At 34.8% G+C, this 13020-nt stretch overlaps 1 protein-coding gene across 1 annotated transcript in view; it reads right to left on the bottom strand.

Annotated features, from left to right (window-relative positions):
- Positions 1 to 587: 587 nt before the first annotated feature.
- Positions 588 to 13020, bottom strand: part of LOC143389476 (A-kinase anchor protein 9-like) — a 72698-nt gene continuing 60265 nt past the window's right edge. Inside the window, exons 17-29 of the mRNA XM_076842516.1 lie at positions 12827 to 12935; positions 11726 to 11781; positions 11547 to 11637; positions 11237 to 11375; positions 6464 to 6565; positions 5532 to 5592; positions 5382 to 5417; positions 5238 to 5305; positions 5027 to 5127; positions 4706 to 4843; positions 3680 to 3756; positions 1912 to 2074; positions 588 to 901 (exon numbers count right to left, since the gene is read on the bottom strand). Coding sequence (XP_076698631.1) covers positions 588 to 901; positions 1912 to 2074; positions 3680 to 3756; positions 4706 to 4843; positions 5027 to 5127; positions 5238 to 5305; positions 5382 to 5417; positions 5532 to 5592; positions 6464 to 6565; positions 11237 to 11375; positions 11547 to 11637; positions 11726 to 11781; positions 12827 to 12935 — 1455 coding nt within the window. The remainder of the gene's footprint in view (positions 902 to 1911; positions 2075 to 3679; positions 3757 to 4705; positions 4844 to 5026; positions 5128 to 5237; positions 5306 to 5381; positions 5418 to 5531; positions 5593 to 6463; positions 6566 to 11236; positions 11376 to 11546; positions 11638 to 11725; positions 11782 to 12826; positions 12936 to 13020) is intronic.

Consider the following 13020-nt stretch of genomic DNA (forward strand, 5'->3'; position numbering starts at 1 on the left):
GTTCTGAGAGTGAGTTTACATGCTTCCCCAATGGCACAAAGTCTCATGACAATCCAATGAATCAACAGACACTTGGGAAATATTAATAAACAATTTTTTATGAACTATTACAACAAAGAACTTCAGCAAGAAGGAAAATGAAGTTTATGATCTTTGAGTAAACATTTTTAGCGTAACAGTCTCTGCGACCAGATATTTAAAGAGAAAATCAAGCTTATAAAACACCATTTCTCTGTTATCAACTGGAATACACTAAAAAGAGGATAATGGAAATACATGTTCTTAAAGCATTTCCACAGGAAATGTCCATAATTATGACATTCTAAATCATTTAGCAATTGTATATGCTACATTAACTAAAACAAAGGTATTCTTTATTGCACATTTTAAAGTTGGAAGGATACTCTAGTTTAAGTGGGGGATATTTAGGGGGAAAATATTTTGGCTCCAAATGTATACTGTGCCAAGGCAGCTTCATTCTAAAAACATAAACCAATTAAAAAAACTTTTATATTTTGAAGCCAATAATCCTTCAACACAATGAATAGTTCATAGTCCAATTTCTGACTAAGTGTCAGAGGTTAATTTTATGGGCCCTGTTTTAAGGCCTGTGAACAGCCCTCACTACTCTGAGAATCGGGTGTAGTTGGAGGCTCATCTTTAAAGCCTGAAGACATTAAGTCTTTTGCAGCAGGTGGTGGCCCATAGTCTTGGGGACCATAAGTTGGAGGTGGTAATGGGGCACCAGGAATGAAGTACTCTCTTGGGTCAAATGAGCCTAAAGGTCTAAATGGTGCAGGTCCTGGAAAAAAATCACGAGGGTCAAAAGGCAAATCCCATTGTCCAGGTGGAACACCTGGTGCATATTCTCTGAAGCCTATTGGTGGATGCATATCAGGACCTGGAAAATAATAAGGAAGTTATGTAAATACCCAGAAATTTCTGAACTTGGGTGATTTCAAGTATGTTAATATAGTCTTTAATTTCTCCCAAGCCTAGAACATCAACTGGTGAACACCCTGACTTGCCAGATGAGGCAAACTGAAATGGAACAAGTTTAGGTTATAGCCTGGCCAACCAGCCATGAAGCAACATATTAAGGATTTAAACATGGCTCTACCTAGCTCCAGGCTTATCTTTTTTCTTTCCCTACTATATAATTGCAGAATTATTTCTATCTCACAAGAGCTCCATTTATATTTGGAAGTACTATATTACCATGACAAGATAATAGATTATGAAATAAGAACTTTGCTACATCAAAGAAATTTTGATAAAAGGAAATCCCACTATTTATTACTGTATCCATTAAAAATTCATGAAGTATTTCAGCATGGACTTTACACATGCCATCAAAATCAAGGTGCATGCCCTCCTGGAAAAGGCCTTCCACAGCCACCTAATTAAATCAGCAACATTTATTAGGTCACTGTTAAATCCTCCTCTTTAACACTTCCCTCTGACTTTTCTCAAGGTAAGGAGGATTTGACTTTTCCTTTTCTATATTCTATAACCTACTGCTTATGCTTCCATTATGGGTGATTACAAACTTTATGCTATAGGATTTTCATATCTGTGACAAAATTTTAAGTTATGGCATGTGTCTCATCCACCTTTCCATCTATTGCAGTGCATATCAACATATTTTCAACAAACATCTGCAGAAGTAATATTTCTGGCTTTTCTCTATATAGCCCCTTATCCTTGTCAATGAGATAGCTATTGCCTATCTCAGTATAAGATTATGTAGTGTCCCATATGTCCCAGAAAACTGGAGGAAAAGTTAAAATGTACTCAGCTATATCCTTTCATTTTTAAGACCTGAGATAGCAACCAACTGTTTTAGCAAGCAATAGAAATGAAAGATGAATGTGATTTATAAGTCAATCACTACTGTTCAGATCATCATACCAAATGGTGGAGGAATTGGCCGAGGCCCAAAAGGCCCACCGAGCTGAAATGGCGGTCCATACCAAAAGGGAGGTGGTGGAGGCCGTCCCATCGGGGGTCCCATAGGGGGGCCCATGAAGGGTACCCCTAAGAAAGGAGGGGGCTCTTTCATAGCCATATTAACCTGCAATTTAAGATTTGAAAGCAGTTAAAAGTTTTAAAATTCCTATGTATTAAGACAAAGTACCAACACCGATAAAAGCTAAAACCCAAAACAGGCACCTGTCCAGAGAACACCATCAGTGCAACAAAACTCTACCCACCCCTCCTGTGTATTCCCACTGACAGCTTACAGAAGTTATAAGGATTCCACAAGAGGGAGCAGTTTGTTACTGATTATATCTGCACAGGAAAGGGAAAGGCAAGAGGACTGGCAGAGGTTATTAACAGAGGTGATTTCTGACCAGTATGTCTTGCTGTATTCACTACAACCTATTTCAAAGGGAGTCCCCCCCTCCCCATCACTTCCCTTTCATCACAGTAGCTCATTACTTCCATATTAAGAATGAACAGAATACAATGAAAAATCCATTCTCTACCCATGTAATAATAGCTACAATTCAGAGTATCTTCAGTACGTCTTTCATATATTATTCAACCTCTGAGATCTTTAAGTAGACTGTCTTGTTTTAAATAAAAGGGAACAAAAGCAAATGGATTATCATAATTTGTTGACGGCCACACTGCATATTAAAGGATCTCAATCCCAGGTTTGCCTCCAAGTCATGCTTTCCCACTTATACTCCTCTCTAACAACAGGTCTTTGCTCTCTTTTAAATCTTCTACTACAAAGGGGTTTGGGGGTCTTATCTAAGGTGCCCTTAGATTGCTCCAGAGATGTATGTTCCTGGAATATGTATACACTGGAACTTGAGAAGTATTTTCCAACACAATGCTATATACACAAATTAGGAAGACAAGGCTTTAATATTTACTTTCATTTACTGTACACCATTTGAGATATTGATTTATCATTTCCTATGAGTAGTGGGTTTGAAACTAAACAATTAAAAATTTATTTTATTATAGAGCTTCAGAAGACCTGCCAGATATAATAGCAACACAGTTACAAGAGAATGCACTTATGTGAACAAATGAGACCATTGCTTGGGACTGGCTCAAGAGGTCATTTCAGATTATCATTGTTGCACTGAAACAGTATTTCACTTTCAGAAAATCTGATACCAATCTAATTCAAATCACTCAAAATAGGGTTTGCTCAAATGGAGGAATTCTTAAATAGCATTCTTCCAAACAAAAATAAAAATGATGAATTATATAATTTATAATGAATTTACTTTGCCTTAGAACATTCAACACAAAATACCATATAAAGTTAGAGTGATAACTTTTCACATTCTGTAGTTCATTATAGTTGTACACACTTAAGCCACATTTCCAAGTTAAGGAGAAAAGTAAGCTCAAAATTGCATGCAGTTTAAAGCAAACAAGATCAGTGTCATGCTCTGAATATCCTTCCCAGAAATGCACAGAATAAAACCCAATTCAGTTCTCAACCTCTAAGTACTTACTCCAACTGGATGCTCAGTCAAAGAAGTAATGGTAGAAACTGAGTGGGTCTCAGGTTCTTGGGGAACAGTTTGCTTTTTAAAAAACAAATGGGATAGTACAAATAGAACACAAAGAAGGATAAAGCAAAGAGCAAGTACTGTAAGAAAGCTACATGTTCCTGCACGACCACGTGATTCACAGTAACTACAGAACTTACCTTGCCCTCATCCGTCACCTTAGCTGGAGAAGAACTTCTGGAGCTGCTGTTCATGTGAGCTGGACCACATCCTGGGTCTGTTAGAGATCAAAGAATGGATTCAGACTTATGCTAACATGAAAAGAATAAAAATCCTGCATCCACAATTACAGATTCTTTGAAATTACTTGGTCTCTTTACCAGAGGCAACGGGTTTCCCAGATGCCTCAGAAGACCATTGAGTACGAGGTAAAGGTCCATCCATTGACCCTTGGGAAAGAAAGATCAGAGCCCCTGTATGTATTTTTCAGAAGAAATAAACCACTGGTGGACAGGTCAGGGTTCAACAATAACTAGAAAGCAACATTAAAAATGGGTTGCCCAGGGGTTAGGGTCGTAGCTCAGTTGTAGAGTGTTTGCCTAGCATGTGTGAGGCACTGGGTTTGATTCTCAGCACCACACCATCTACAATTAAAAATATTTTTTATAAAAAATGGGTTGCCCAATATGAAAATCACAATTTATGAAGAGACTTAAGTAAAATAAAGAACTGCCTTGGGTTGATAGAACAGCAAATTAATATGTACTGGTCCTAAACTTTAAGCTATAGACTTGAAGTATGTGTAGGTTGGCTTTTCTTTAGTCTATATAACCTGACTTCCAATCTTACCAAGACTACAGTCCTACTTAGAATTGGAAATAAGACTCAGTATTTCATATTGGAAATATGTATGCTACATAAAGTTTAAGGCTACTTTTATAATATTTGGGAAAGGAACACCATAGAGATTTAATTTAAAGATAAAGGTTTACACTTCACAGTGTAAAATTTAAAAGAAAAAAACAATACAAGGACCTCCAGGAAAAAAAAAAATGTTTTCTATTCTAGAACAGATTTTACAGAAAACATTCACTAAGATAAAGTAAGAAATTATCTTCTATATATTGTGCAGGCCCAAATTCTATGTTTTCATTAGAATATTCAAAAGGGAAAAAAAACCCAAAACCTTGAAGCAGTTTACTATAAAGCAACATGCGAATGCTCACCAAATCCATTTCTAGGCATATCTCTTTGATTAAGAGTAGCAGAAGGAGGTCTCCCAGCTGGCTCTGCTGTCAATGGAGGGGAACATTCTCCACCACTCACGGGGGATAGACCAAAAGAGCCATTATGGCTCAGTGGACCTAAAGACAACAATGCCGTATTACTACTTTAAGGCAGCCTTCTCCCTGACACCAACCCCCACACCTCCCGCTTTAGCAAATCATTCAGATTATTTCATAACCATTACACACAGAAATAAAAAGTAATTTACATACATTCTGCACCAAGAAATAAAATAGCTCCTTTTACAAAGTGCCCCCTACCTCTCCGAGGAGGATTTTGTAAATTTGGTCTCCCCGGCATTGGTTTTACAATCACAGGTTCATCTTGCCGCATTGCCATCTTTTGGGTCATTTCCAGTAGTCTTGAATATTGAGAAAGAATGGGCTGAATTATGAAACAGCAATCCTAAATAATATCTAGCATAACCTTAAAACACTATAAAACATACAGTAAGACACAAAAATCACATACTTCTGTCTCAAATTAGCAACTTCCCTTTTCTCTTCAGCTATAGCTCTTTCTGCAGAACGAGCTTTGAGCTATTAAAGAGAAAATATTCAAATTCAGTTATGGTAGGCTATGCAAAAAATAAAGAAAAGGGGGAAAACATCTTACCCAATTATCATGAGCTTTCTTCTCATGCATAGCAATCTGAAAAAGACAACACATTAAAAAAATGTTTTTAGGGACTCATTATAATAGCCTATAATTGTCTGTATTAGATATCAAAGAATTCTACAACTACAGGACAGTATTAATTACTACCTGGTTTTTAAATGAGCGCTCGGTTTTCTGTAATTCTTCTTCCATCTCTTCAATTCTCCGCCTAAGAATTACAACAATTGAATAAAATTTGAAACATTCTGACCATTTTCTCTTTATTCCATCAGCTATACTTTTAAAGACTTTTATCATACATAAGAAAAACATTTCTATAGTTATATGAATCCAGTGTGATCAAAACTAATACTACAGACCAGGTGCAATGCCACATGCCAGTAATCCCATGCCAGATTGGGAAGCTGAGGCTGGAGGATCACAAGTTCGAGGTCAGTCTCAGCAATTAAGTGGGAACCTATGCAACTGAGACCCTGTCTCAAAGTAAAAAAAAAGGTCTAAGGATGTAGCTTAGTAGTAAAGCATCAAAAATAAATAAATAAATAAATAAATAAATAAATAAATAAAATAAAAACCTAATACTAATAACTTCTTTATCATTTAATTGCTAGAGATTCTGAATTGATAAATTATAATTTCCTTAACTGCTCATCAGTGTGTTCTCAAGTAATTCTGCTAGAAATATCTTCCTCCTTAAAACTTTTTTTTCTCTTTTTCAAATTATATCCATAGAAGATTTCCAAGGTCTATCAAATGCCACACTTTTGTCGGTCTTGATATAACACACAGCAAACTGATTTCTTAAGAATTACTACAACATACAAAACCCCCAGAACTGTTTGCATTTACCAAGTTCCCTATGGTCTTGCCCATTGGGTACAAGTAAATTTTTGTTAACATTTTTTATTTGTTAAGTTGAAATTTATTTTTTCTCCTGTGTGAATTGAATGTGTTCATATCCTCTCGTTATTATACTTCCATACTATTTTCTTCTATCTACATTATGTAAAAAAAGATTAAAAATAAAGCTAACACTAATTCATTAGACATTGACACCCTCCTTTAGAAACTGAACTCACTTGTAATTTTTAACTTCCTGTACAGCGGAAACCACCTTTTCATCTGCAGCTGACAGCTGCTGCTCTTTTTCTAGTCTCTCACATTCTTCTTGACTCAGTTTCCTAAAATAAAGCCAGTTATCAAATCAAAAGTTTCTCTTTGTGAATATCACTGCCAACAATTCTATAAAATGCTTAGGCACATAAAATGGGAATTCAAACCTGCAATTTCATAAATCAAACTCTGGCAAATCACTTACATTTTCTAACTTCTCCTCTTAATTCTCTACTTACCAGTAAATAAAATAAATGTGAAAACAACATGTGCCCCAAGGGCAAGTCTCCTGTGTGTAAGATAATAAAAACTCACTTTACTTCAATGTGGAAGATCAGGACTGATCAACCTAACATAATTAAACATATTAGGATAAAGCAGGGGATAATTCTTTTCTCGTTTCTGCCATGGGTAGGACACTAAGTATATCTTTGTCATGGAGGAACTCTTTTCTCAATCCAAGACTGGTACCATAATAAACATATAGTCAAAGAAAAAATCTTCTAGAATATGTCTTTTAGCTATGCAATTAACCACAGAACATTTTTCACACTTTAGAATTATAAATTAAGCAAAAAGACAAATCTGAGTTTTGATAATGTCTATCAACCAGAAAAAGAAGCCAAACTGACCCACTATCAGAGTATTATCTACTGACAAGTTTTAACTCTGATCATGAAACTCAAGATGTTCATCTACTGACACAAAGGTAGCCACATTTAATGATTTAAAAAATACTATTTTCTGCTATCCTTGTACTACTTTAGCCATAGTTCCAATTCGAAAGATAATTAACTTGAAAGTTAATTTCCATAAATCAGAAGAACTACAGTAAAAAAGGATTACTGATACCAAATAGAAAAAGGGGATTATATATTCTTATATAGCTTCTCATTTAATTCTTCAGCAAGTATTTTATGAGTGGCTATAATATACTAGTTACCTTGTAAGATGCTAAAGAATAAAAGAGCTCACTGTTTCAGGTATAAATGATGCCTAAAGGAATATAATAATTTTCCCCACTGGCATAAGAAGGAATATGGAGAAAACTGAATCTTGAAGAAAAGAGAGAATTTTGTTTCCAATTATCAAAGAGTTAGTCTGAGAGCACTAAGAACAATCAAAACATCTTTATAAGAATATAAAATTGTGTTTGAAGGGATCCAAGCTAAAAAGTCAGTGAAGATATATGTATGTGGCCAAGATCCATTAGAAAAAGGAATCTCAGAATTACAAGTAAGGCTGGCACTTTAAGGTACTTTTCTCCTATTAAAGATATCACAAAGATATGAGTCTGAACCAAGCCTTCATTAAATTACTGGGCTTAGAGGAAAAAAGAGGCTACCAATAAAGGGACCCTTAATAAAAGCCCTAGTCTTTGAGTTTAGATTAGAAAGTACTGCACACTTAAGTGATGAATAGGCAAAAAATCCAAAAGGAACAATACTGAAACATTGAAAAGACAAGTCATTTTTGAATTATCTTAATTGTTGACTAAGTTTAAAGTGACAATCTTACTCAAGTAACCTCAACACTTTTCTATAAGAAGATAACTTCGTCTTAGTCCTCAAATTTCATCTATAATTATCACAACAATGTTGGCCAATCAAAACTGACCAGGCACTCCACAAGACAAAATTCTGTGAGAAAAAATCCCACAGAAAAGGAAACCAGCTAATGGGGTTATCTGCACATGTTTTAAAATCACTGTGCTTTATATAGTCAAAAAAGTAAAGTCAAGATTATGAATTTCAGGGCTGGGAATATAGTTTAGTTGGTAGAGTGCTGCCTTGCATGCACAAGGCTCTGGGTTCAAACCCCAGCACCACTAAAGAGGAAAAAAAAAAGATTATGAATTTTGTCAAAGGATTAGAAACTATAAAACCAAGAAATAGTTGGGTGTGGTGACCTTCCTACAGTGGAAGATACTCAGGAGGCAGAGGCAGAATTATGAGATTAAAGATAGCTTGGAAAGCAGTAAGACCCTAGTCCCTTATGAGAAAGAGCAAGGAGTCTGGAGAGGTAGCTCAATAGTAGAGCACATGGCTCAAGGTCCTGGGTTTGAGCTGTAGTACTGAAATAGGACTGGGGTTGTGGCTCAGTGGTGAAGCATGGGCCCCACACGTGTGGGGCACTGGGATCAGTCCTCAACACCACATAAAATAAATAAAATATTGTGTCGGGCTGGGGATGTGGCTCAAGCGGTAGCGTTGTCGCCTGGCATGCGTGCGGCCCGGGTTCAATCCTCAGCACCCCATGCAAACAAAGATGTTGTGTCTGCCAAAAACTAAAAAATAAATATTAAAATTTTCTTTCTCTCTCTCTTAAAAAATCCTATAAAAAATAAAATATTGTGTCCATCTACAACTAAAATAATATTTTAAACCCTGAATTTTTTAAAATCCTAAACTCAATGAATGATTTTAGCAGCAGATTTGGGAAGTAAAATAAATCCTAGCACTTTTAAGACAGGTCAGAAGAAAATATCCAGAAGAAGTAAATCCAGAATGTAGGAGGCAGGGGAAATCAAATTCTAATATGCATTATTATAATCAGAAGAGAGAATGAGGTAAAATCAACATTTAGAAAAAGACTCGAAAATTCAAGAAGTGTTTAATGGTCCCAAGCAACATAACTGCAAGAGGAAAAGTGGGTGGGGTGGGGAAAACTACACCTAGGCACTTCCCAATACAACTGTTAAAAAAACAGAGAAAGGACTACAGAAACTAGGGGAGGGATAAGACCAAACAACAATGATAATGGACTCCTTAAAGAAAAAATTTAAAACAGATGGTAATTAATTGGATATTTTTAAATTGCTAAAACTAAGTAACAGTCAAAATTCAGTAGCCAAAAGAAAGATCCTTTAAAAATGGAAACTGGTTTTAACTCTAATCATGAAGTTCATGTCAACCTAATACGGATTATAAAGGTAGCAATATTTAGTGGATAAAATACTATTCTCTGTTTATCCTTGTACTACCTTTGATACACTAATCAAATCTATCATTAAAGGACAATGTTCAAATAGAATGAAAATAATTTCAAATAAGAAACCAACAGTGTAGAATGCAGAACTACAGAAACTTTAAATATGTATATAAATTGAATGAATGTCTTGTGGAGTTCACAGTATATGAAGTACTAACATATAATGCCACAACAGCTATCTGATTCAGGAGCTACTTAAAGCCCATAAAAAATAATAATAAACCTATTAATCTATGTCAGGTTTTTATTAAATCCAGAATATATACCATGGCCTTTAAATTATGAGAAGATGAATAAAATTATAATTATATAATTATAATTCCATTATAATTTATGATTACATCAAGCTTATACAGGGGATGAGGAAAATAATTAAAAATATATAAACTATTAAAAAGATACAAGGAAGAAAAAAAGAACAGGTCATCAAATAGAAAGCAAATTCTTCATAAACCACAGGCACATATTGACATGGACAGACTTATATTTTAGAAAGTCCACTCAAGCGGCTATAGAGAAAACTACTAAAAATTTGAAATAAGTTATATACAAATATAAAAAAATGGAGAATGAAGACAGATGATCTAGGTTAGAAACAGAAAAGATGACAGAGGCATGAACTGACATAGTACCTGGGGATGAGTAAAAAGAGTACAAACCACAGATGATGACTGAATGAATTTTGGAGGAGTTGAGAAAAATAGTGCTACAATTTAATTGCATTACAAAGAAAATTAATTGCCTTTTAGGTCATTCAGATTACTAGTAGGGACAGAGAAAACAAGTGTTCTTTAAAAAAAAAAGTGATAAAATGAGAAATGTTTCTTTGAAACAGGCCAGGAATTTAGAACTGGCCTGAACAAAAATTTGAGATTCTAAAAAGGTCACTTGGAGATCACAGAATTTTAGAAAAGTTAATGGAAAGGTTTCAATATGTAATGCATTAATTAGGCAACAGAAGTCAAAATACCTAAAAATAGTTAGGTCTGTAAGAAGGTCTGTCTTTGCTTTACAAGATATATATATGCTGAAGAGTAAAATCAGGTGCAAACAAATAAAATCTGACACAACCTATTTTTAGAGAATTCAAGTATTTTTGTGGATTAAAAACTTCAAATGAACTTTCAAAAAATAACTAGCTCCACACTAAGAAGATTAATATATAAATATATACTCCAAACAAGTACTTCTGTAATCATAACTCCTAAGGTCCTTGCCACAGTTCAATTTTGTGTGAACATCTGAGATATTCAAGTCCAAAACTTGTACCATCAATAAGTAAATATTATTCCTTTTTGAAGTTTTTATTCTACTAAAACATGTCATTCCAAATCACTCAGTATTTTTAAAGGTCCAGAGTTAGAGATACAAGTTCAAAACATTAGAATTACATAACTGATCACAATGAAAGGTAATTAAAATAAATAGGGGGATCATAGAAAGGGTCTTGAACTTTGAGAGGTATTTCCACAGTGACTGTTAATACCTTTTTACCACTTCCTGCCTTCATATGAATTTGACAATTGATTATGATGTCCTCACAGCCTTAGTTTATGGTTCCAACTACCTCAGGACTCCTAAGACTGACGATGAAAAGAAAAATGCAACTTATAGGAAACAAAACACAAAGGAAAAAAGACAAATCTCTACTTATTACAACTAGAAGAAATTGTAAATAATCTTAAGAAAAGATAAAATTATCTGTTAGTTCACACAGTGATAACAATAACAAACAATGAAAATCTTACTTTTGTAGTGCCATCTCATTTTTCTGGTAGAGTTCATTTAAAATCTCCATTTTCTGCGTTAGAGTTTTGCATTCCTCTTCTAGTCCAACTTTAGAAGACTGTAGTGAATTGCAGTCACCTTCCAATTTATTTATTTGGTCTGTAAAGGATAAAACAGCTTATCTCTATATGTGTACAAGGACTTAAGAACTTGTTTGAGGGAGTAGTGCCAAGAAAAGTAAGAAGCATGAAAGCAAGAAGCCATTCTTTATCTTTGCAATAAAATTTTAAGTCTTTCCAACATGGCAATTTCTTCTCAAGAAGAACCCACCTTCTAGATTACATTTTGTGGACATTGAGGCTCTTAGCTTAAGTTGTAAAAGTTTTAGATCCTCTTCAACTACTGATATTGTAGTTTGTGTCTAAAAATTGCAGAAAAGAGAGGTATTCTTAAAAGTGAGGCACAGGAAGAATTCACAGGCACTATGGGACTCTAACAAAGAACTATACCCGAGAGAGATCCATCATCTGCTTAATTTGATCTTTGATCTTCTCATTCCGATCACCTAAAAAACAAAAGACTTTAGCTTTTTCTTTCCTTACTTTTAACTCTATATTCTCCTAACTTCCCCAAACTAAATAATGATTGTGTTCAAACACCAGAAGAAAAAAAATCAATTAAATAACTAAACTGATTAGACTAATGACTTTTAAGAGAATTGCAAGCTTAGATTTAAAAAAAAAAAAAGAGAGAGAGAGGTGAATTTCAGGCTGGGGTTGTGGCTCAGTGGTAGAGTGCTCACCTAGCATGTGTGAGGCACTGAGTTTGATCCTCAGCATAAAAATAAATAAAAGTACTGTGTCTGTCTTAAAAACAAAACAAAAAAAAAAGGTGAATTTCTAGTTTGCACAACTAAAATGTTATCTATGCTATTCTTGTAAGATAAAATCTTTTCTTCTCTCTCAGATCTATCTTCACCTGGGCAAGTAAGTGTCTTATTTAGAAAGATTCAATCCTCTATTTTCTCCCTGAATCTACTACCAGGTGTGGTTTGAAATACTTGCTATGTAAGCAATATCCAACTTGGGAGAAAACATGTGGAAATATTTTCCTCATCAGTAAACACTGTTACACTCCCTCTCTCTAGATTTCTGATAGTCTCTAGCCTCTGTTCTCACAGCCTTAGTTTATGGTTCCAACTACCTCCGGACTCTTAAGACTGACTGTGGACCTTAAAACCACAGAGCCATAGAGATGATGAGTATCAAAATCAACTATCATCTGCATAAGTTAAGAAATAAATTTCTCTTACTGTACAATGTTCAATACTCTAAGTATTGTATAGGATGTGACTATTGTAGCTGCAGTGTACTTACTAGTTTTCAATGGAATAGAAAAAGTCAGTGTTCTTCACATGCCTATTGCTACATTATACCCCAGCAACCCACCTCTGCCAATGCAACAGACATATCTATAGATCCAGTGATATGTGTCTACAACCCTGAAGCTTAAGAAGAAAATCAGCCAGCTGAAAAGTGGCATCTGTATAAATACTTAATTAAAGACAAGAAAGCAAAAAAAGGATTCAACCTCCCTGAGACTGATCTTACCTGCTACCTCTCCGTTGGTTAATTCATCTGACTCATCTTCTCTATTTTGATCCTCAGATTCAGATTCACATTGTAACCGATTCAACTGTGTGATATAATTAGTCAAAGCCTAGAAAAGAAGCAAAAGGTTGGAAGACTCTCGATTTTAATTCAGAAGATTTCAGGAGAATTCATGAGATGAAACATGTATTTGG

Source organism: Callospermophilus lateralis, unplaced genomic scaffold, assembly GCF_048772815.1.
Source record: "Callospermophilus lateralis isolate mCalLat2 unplaced genomic scaffold, mCalLat2.hap1 Scaffold_63, whole genome shotgun sequence".
Classification (NCBI taxonomy): Eukaryota; Metazoa; Chordata; class Mammalia; order Rodentia; family Sciuridae; genus Callospermophilus; species Callospermophilus lateralis.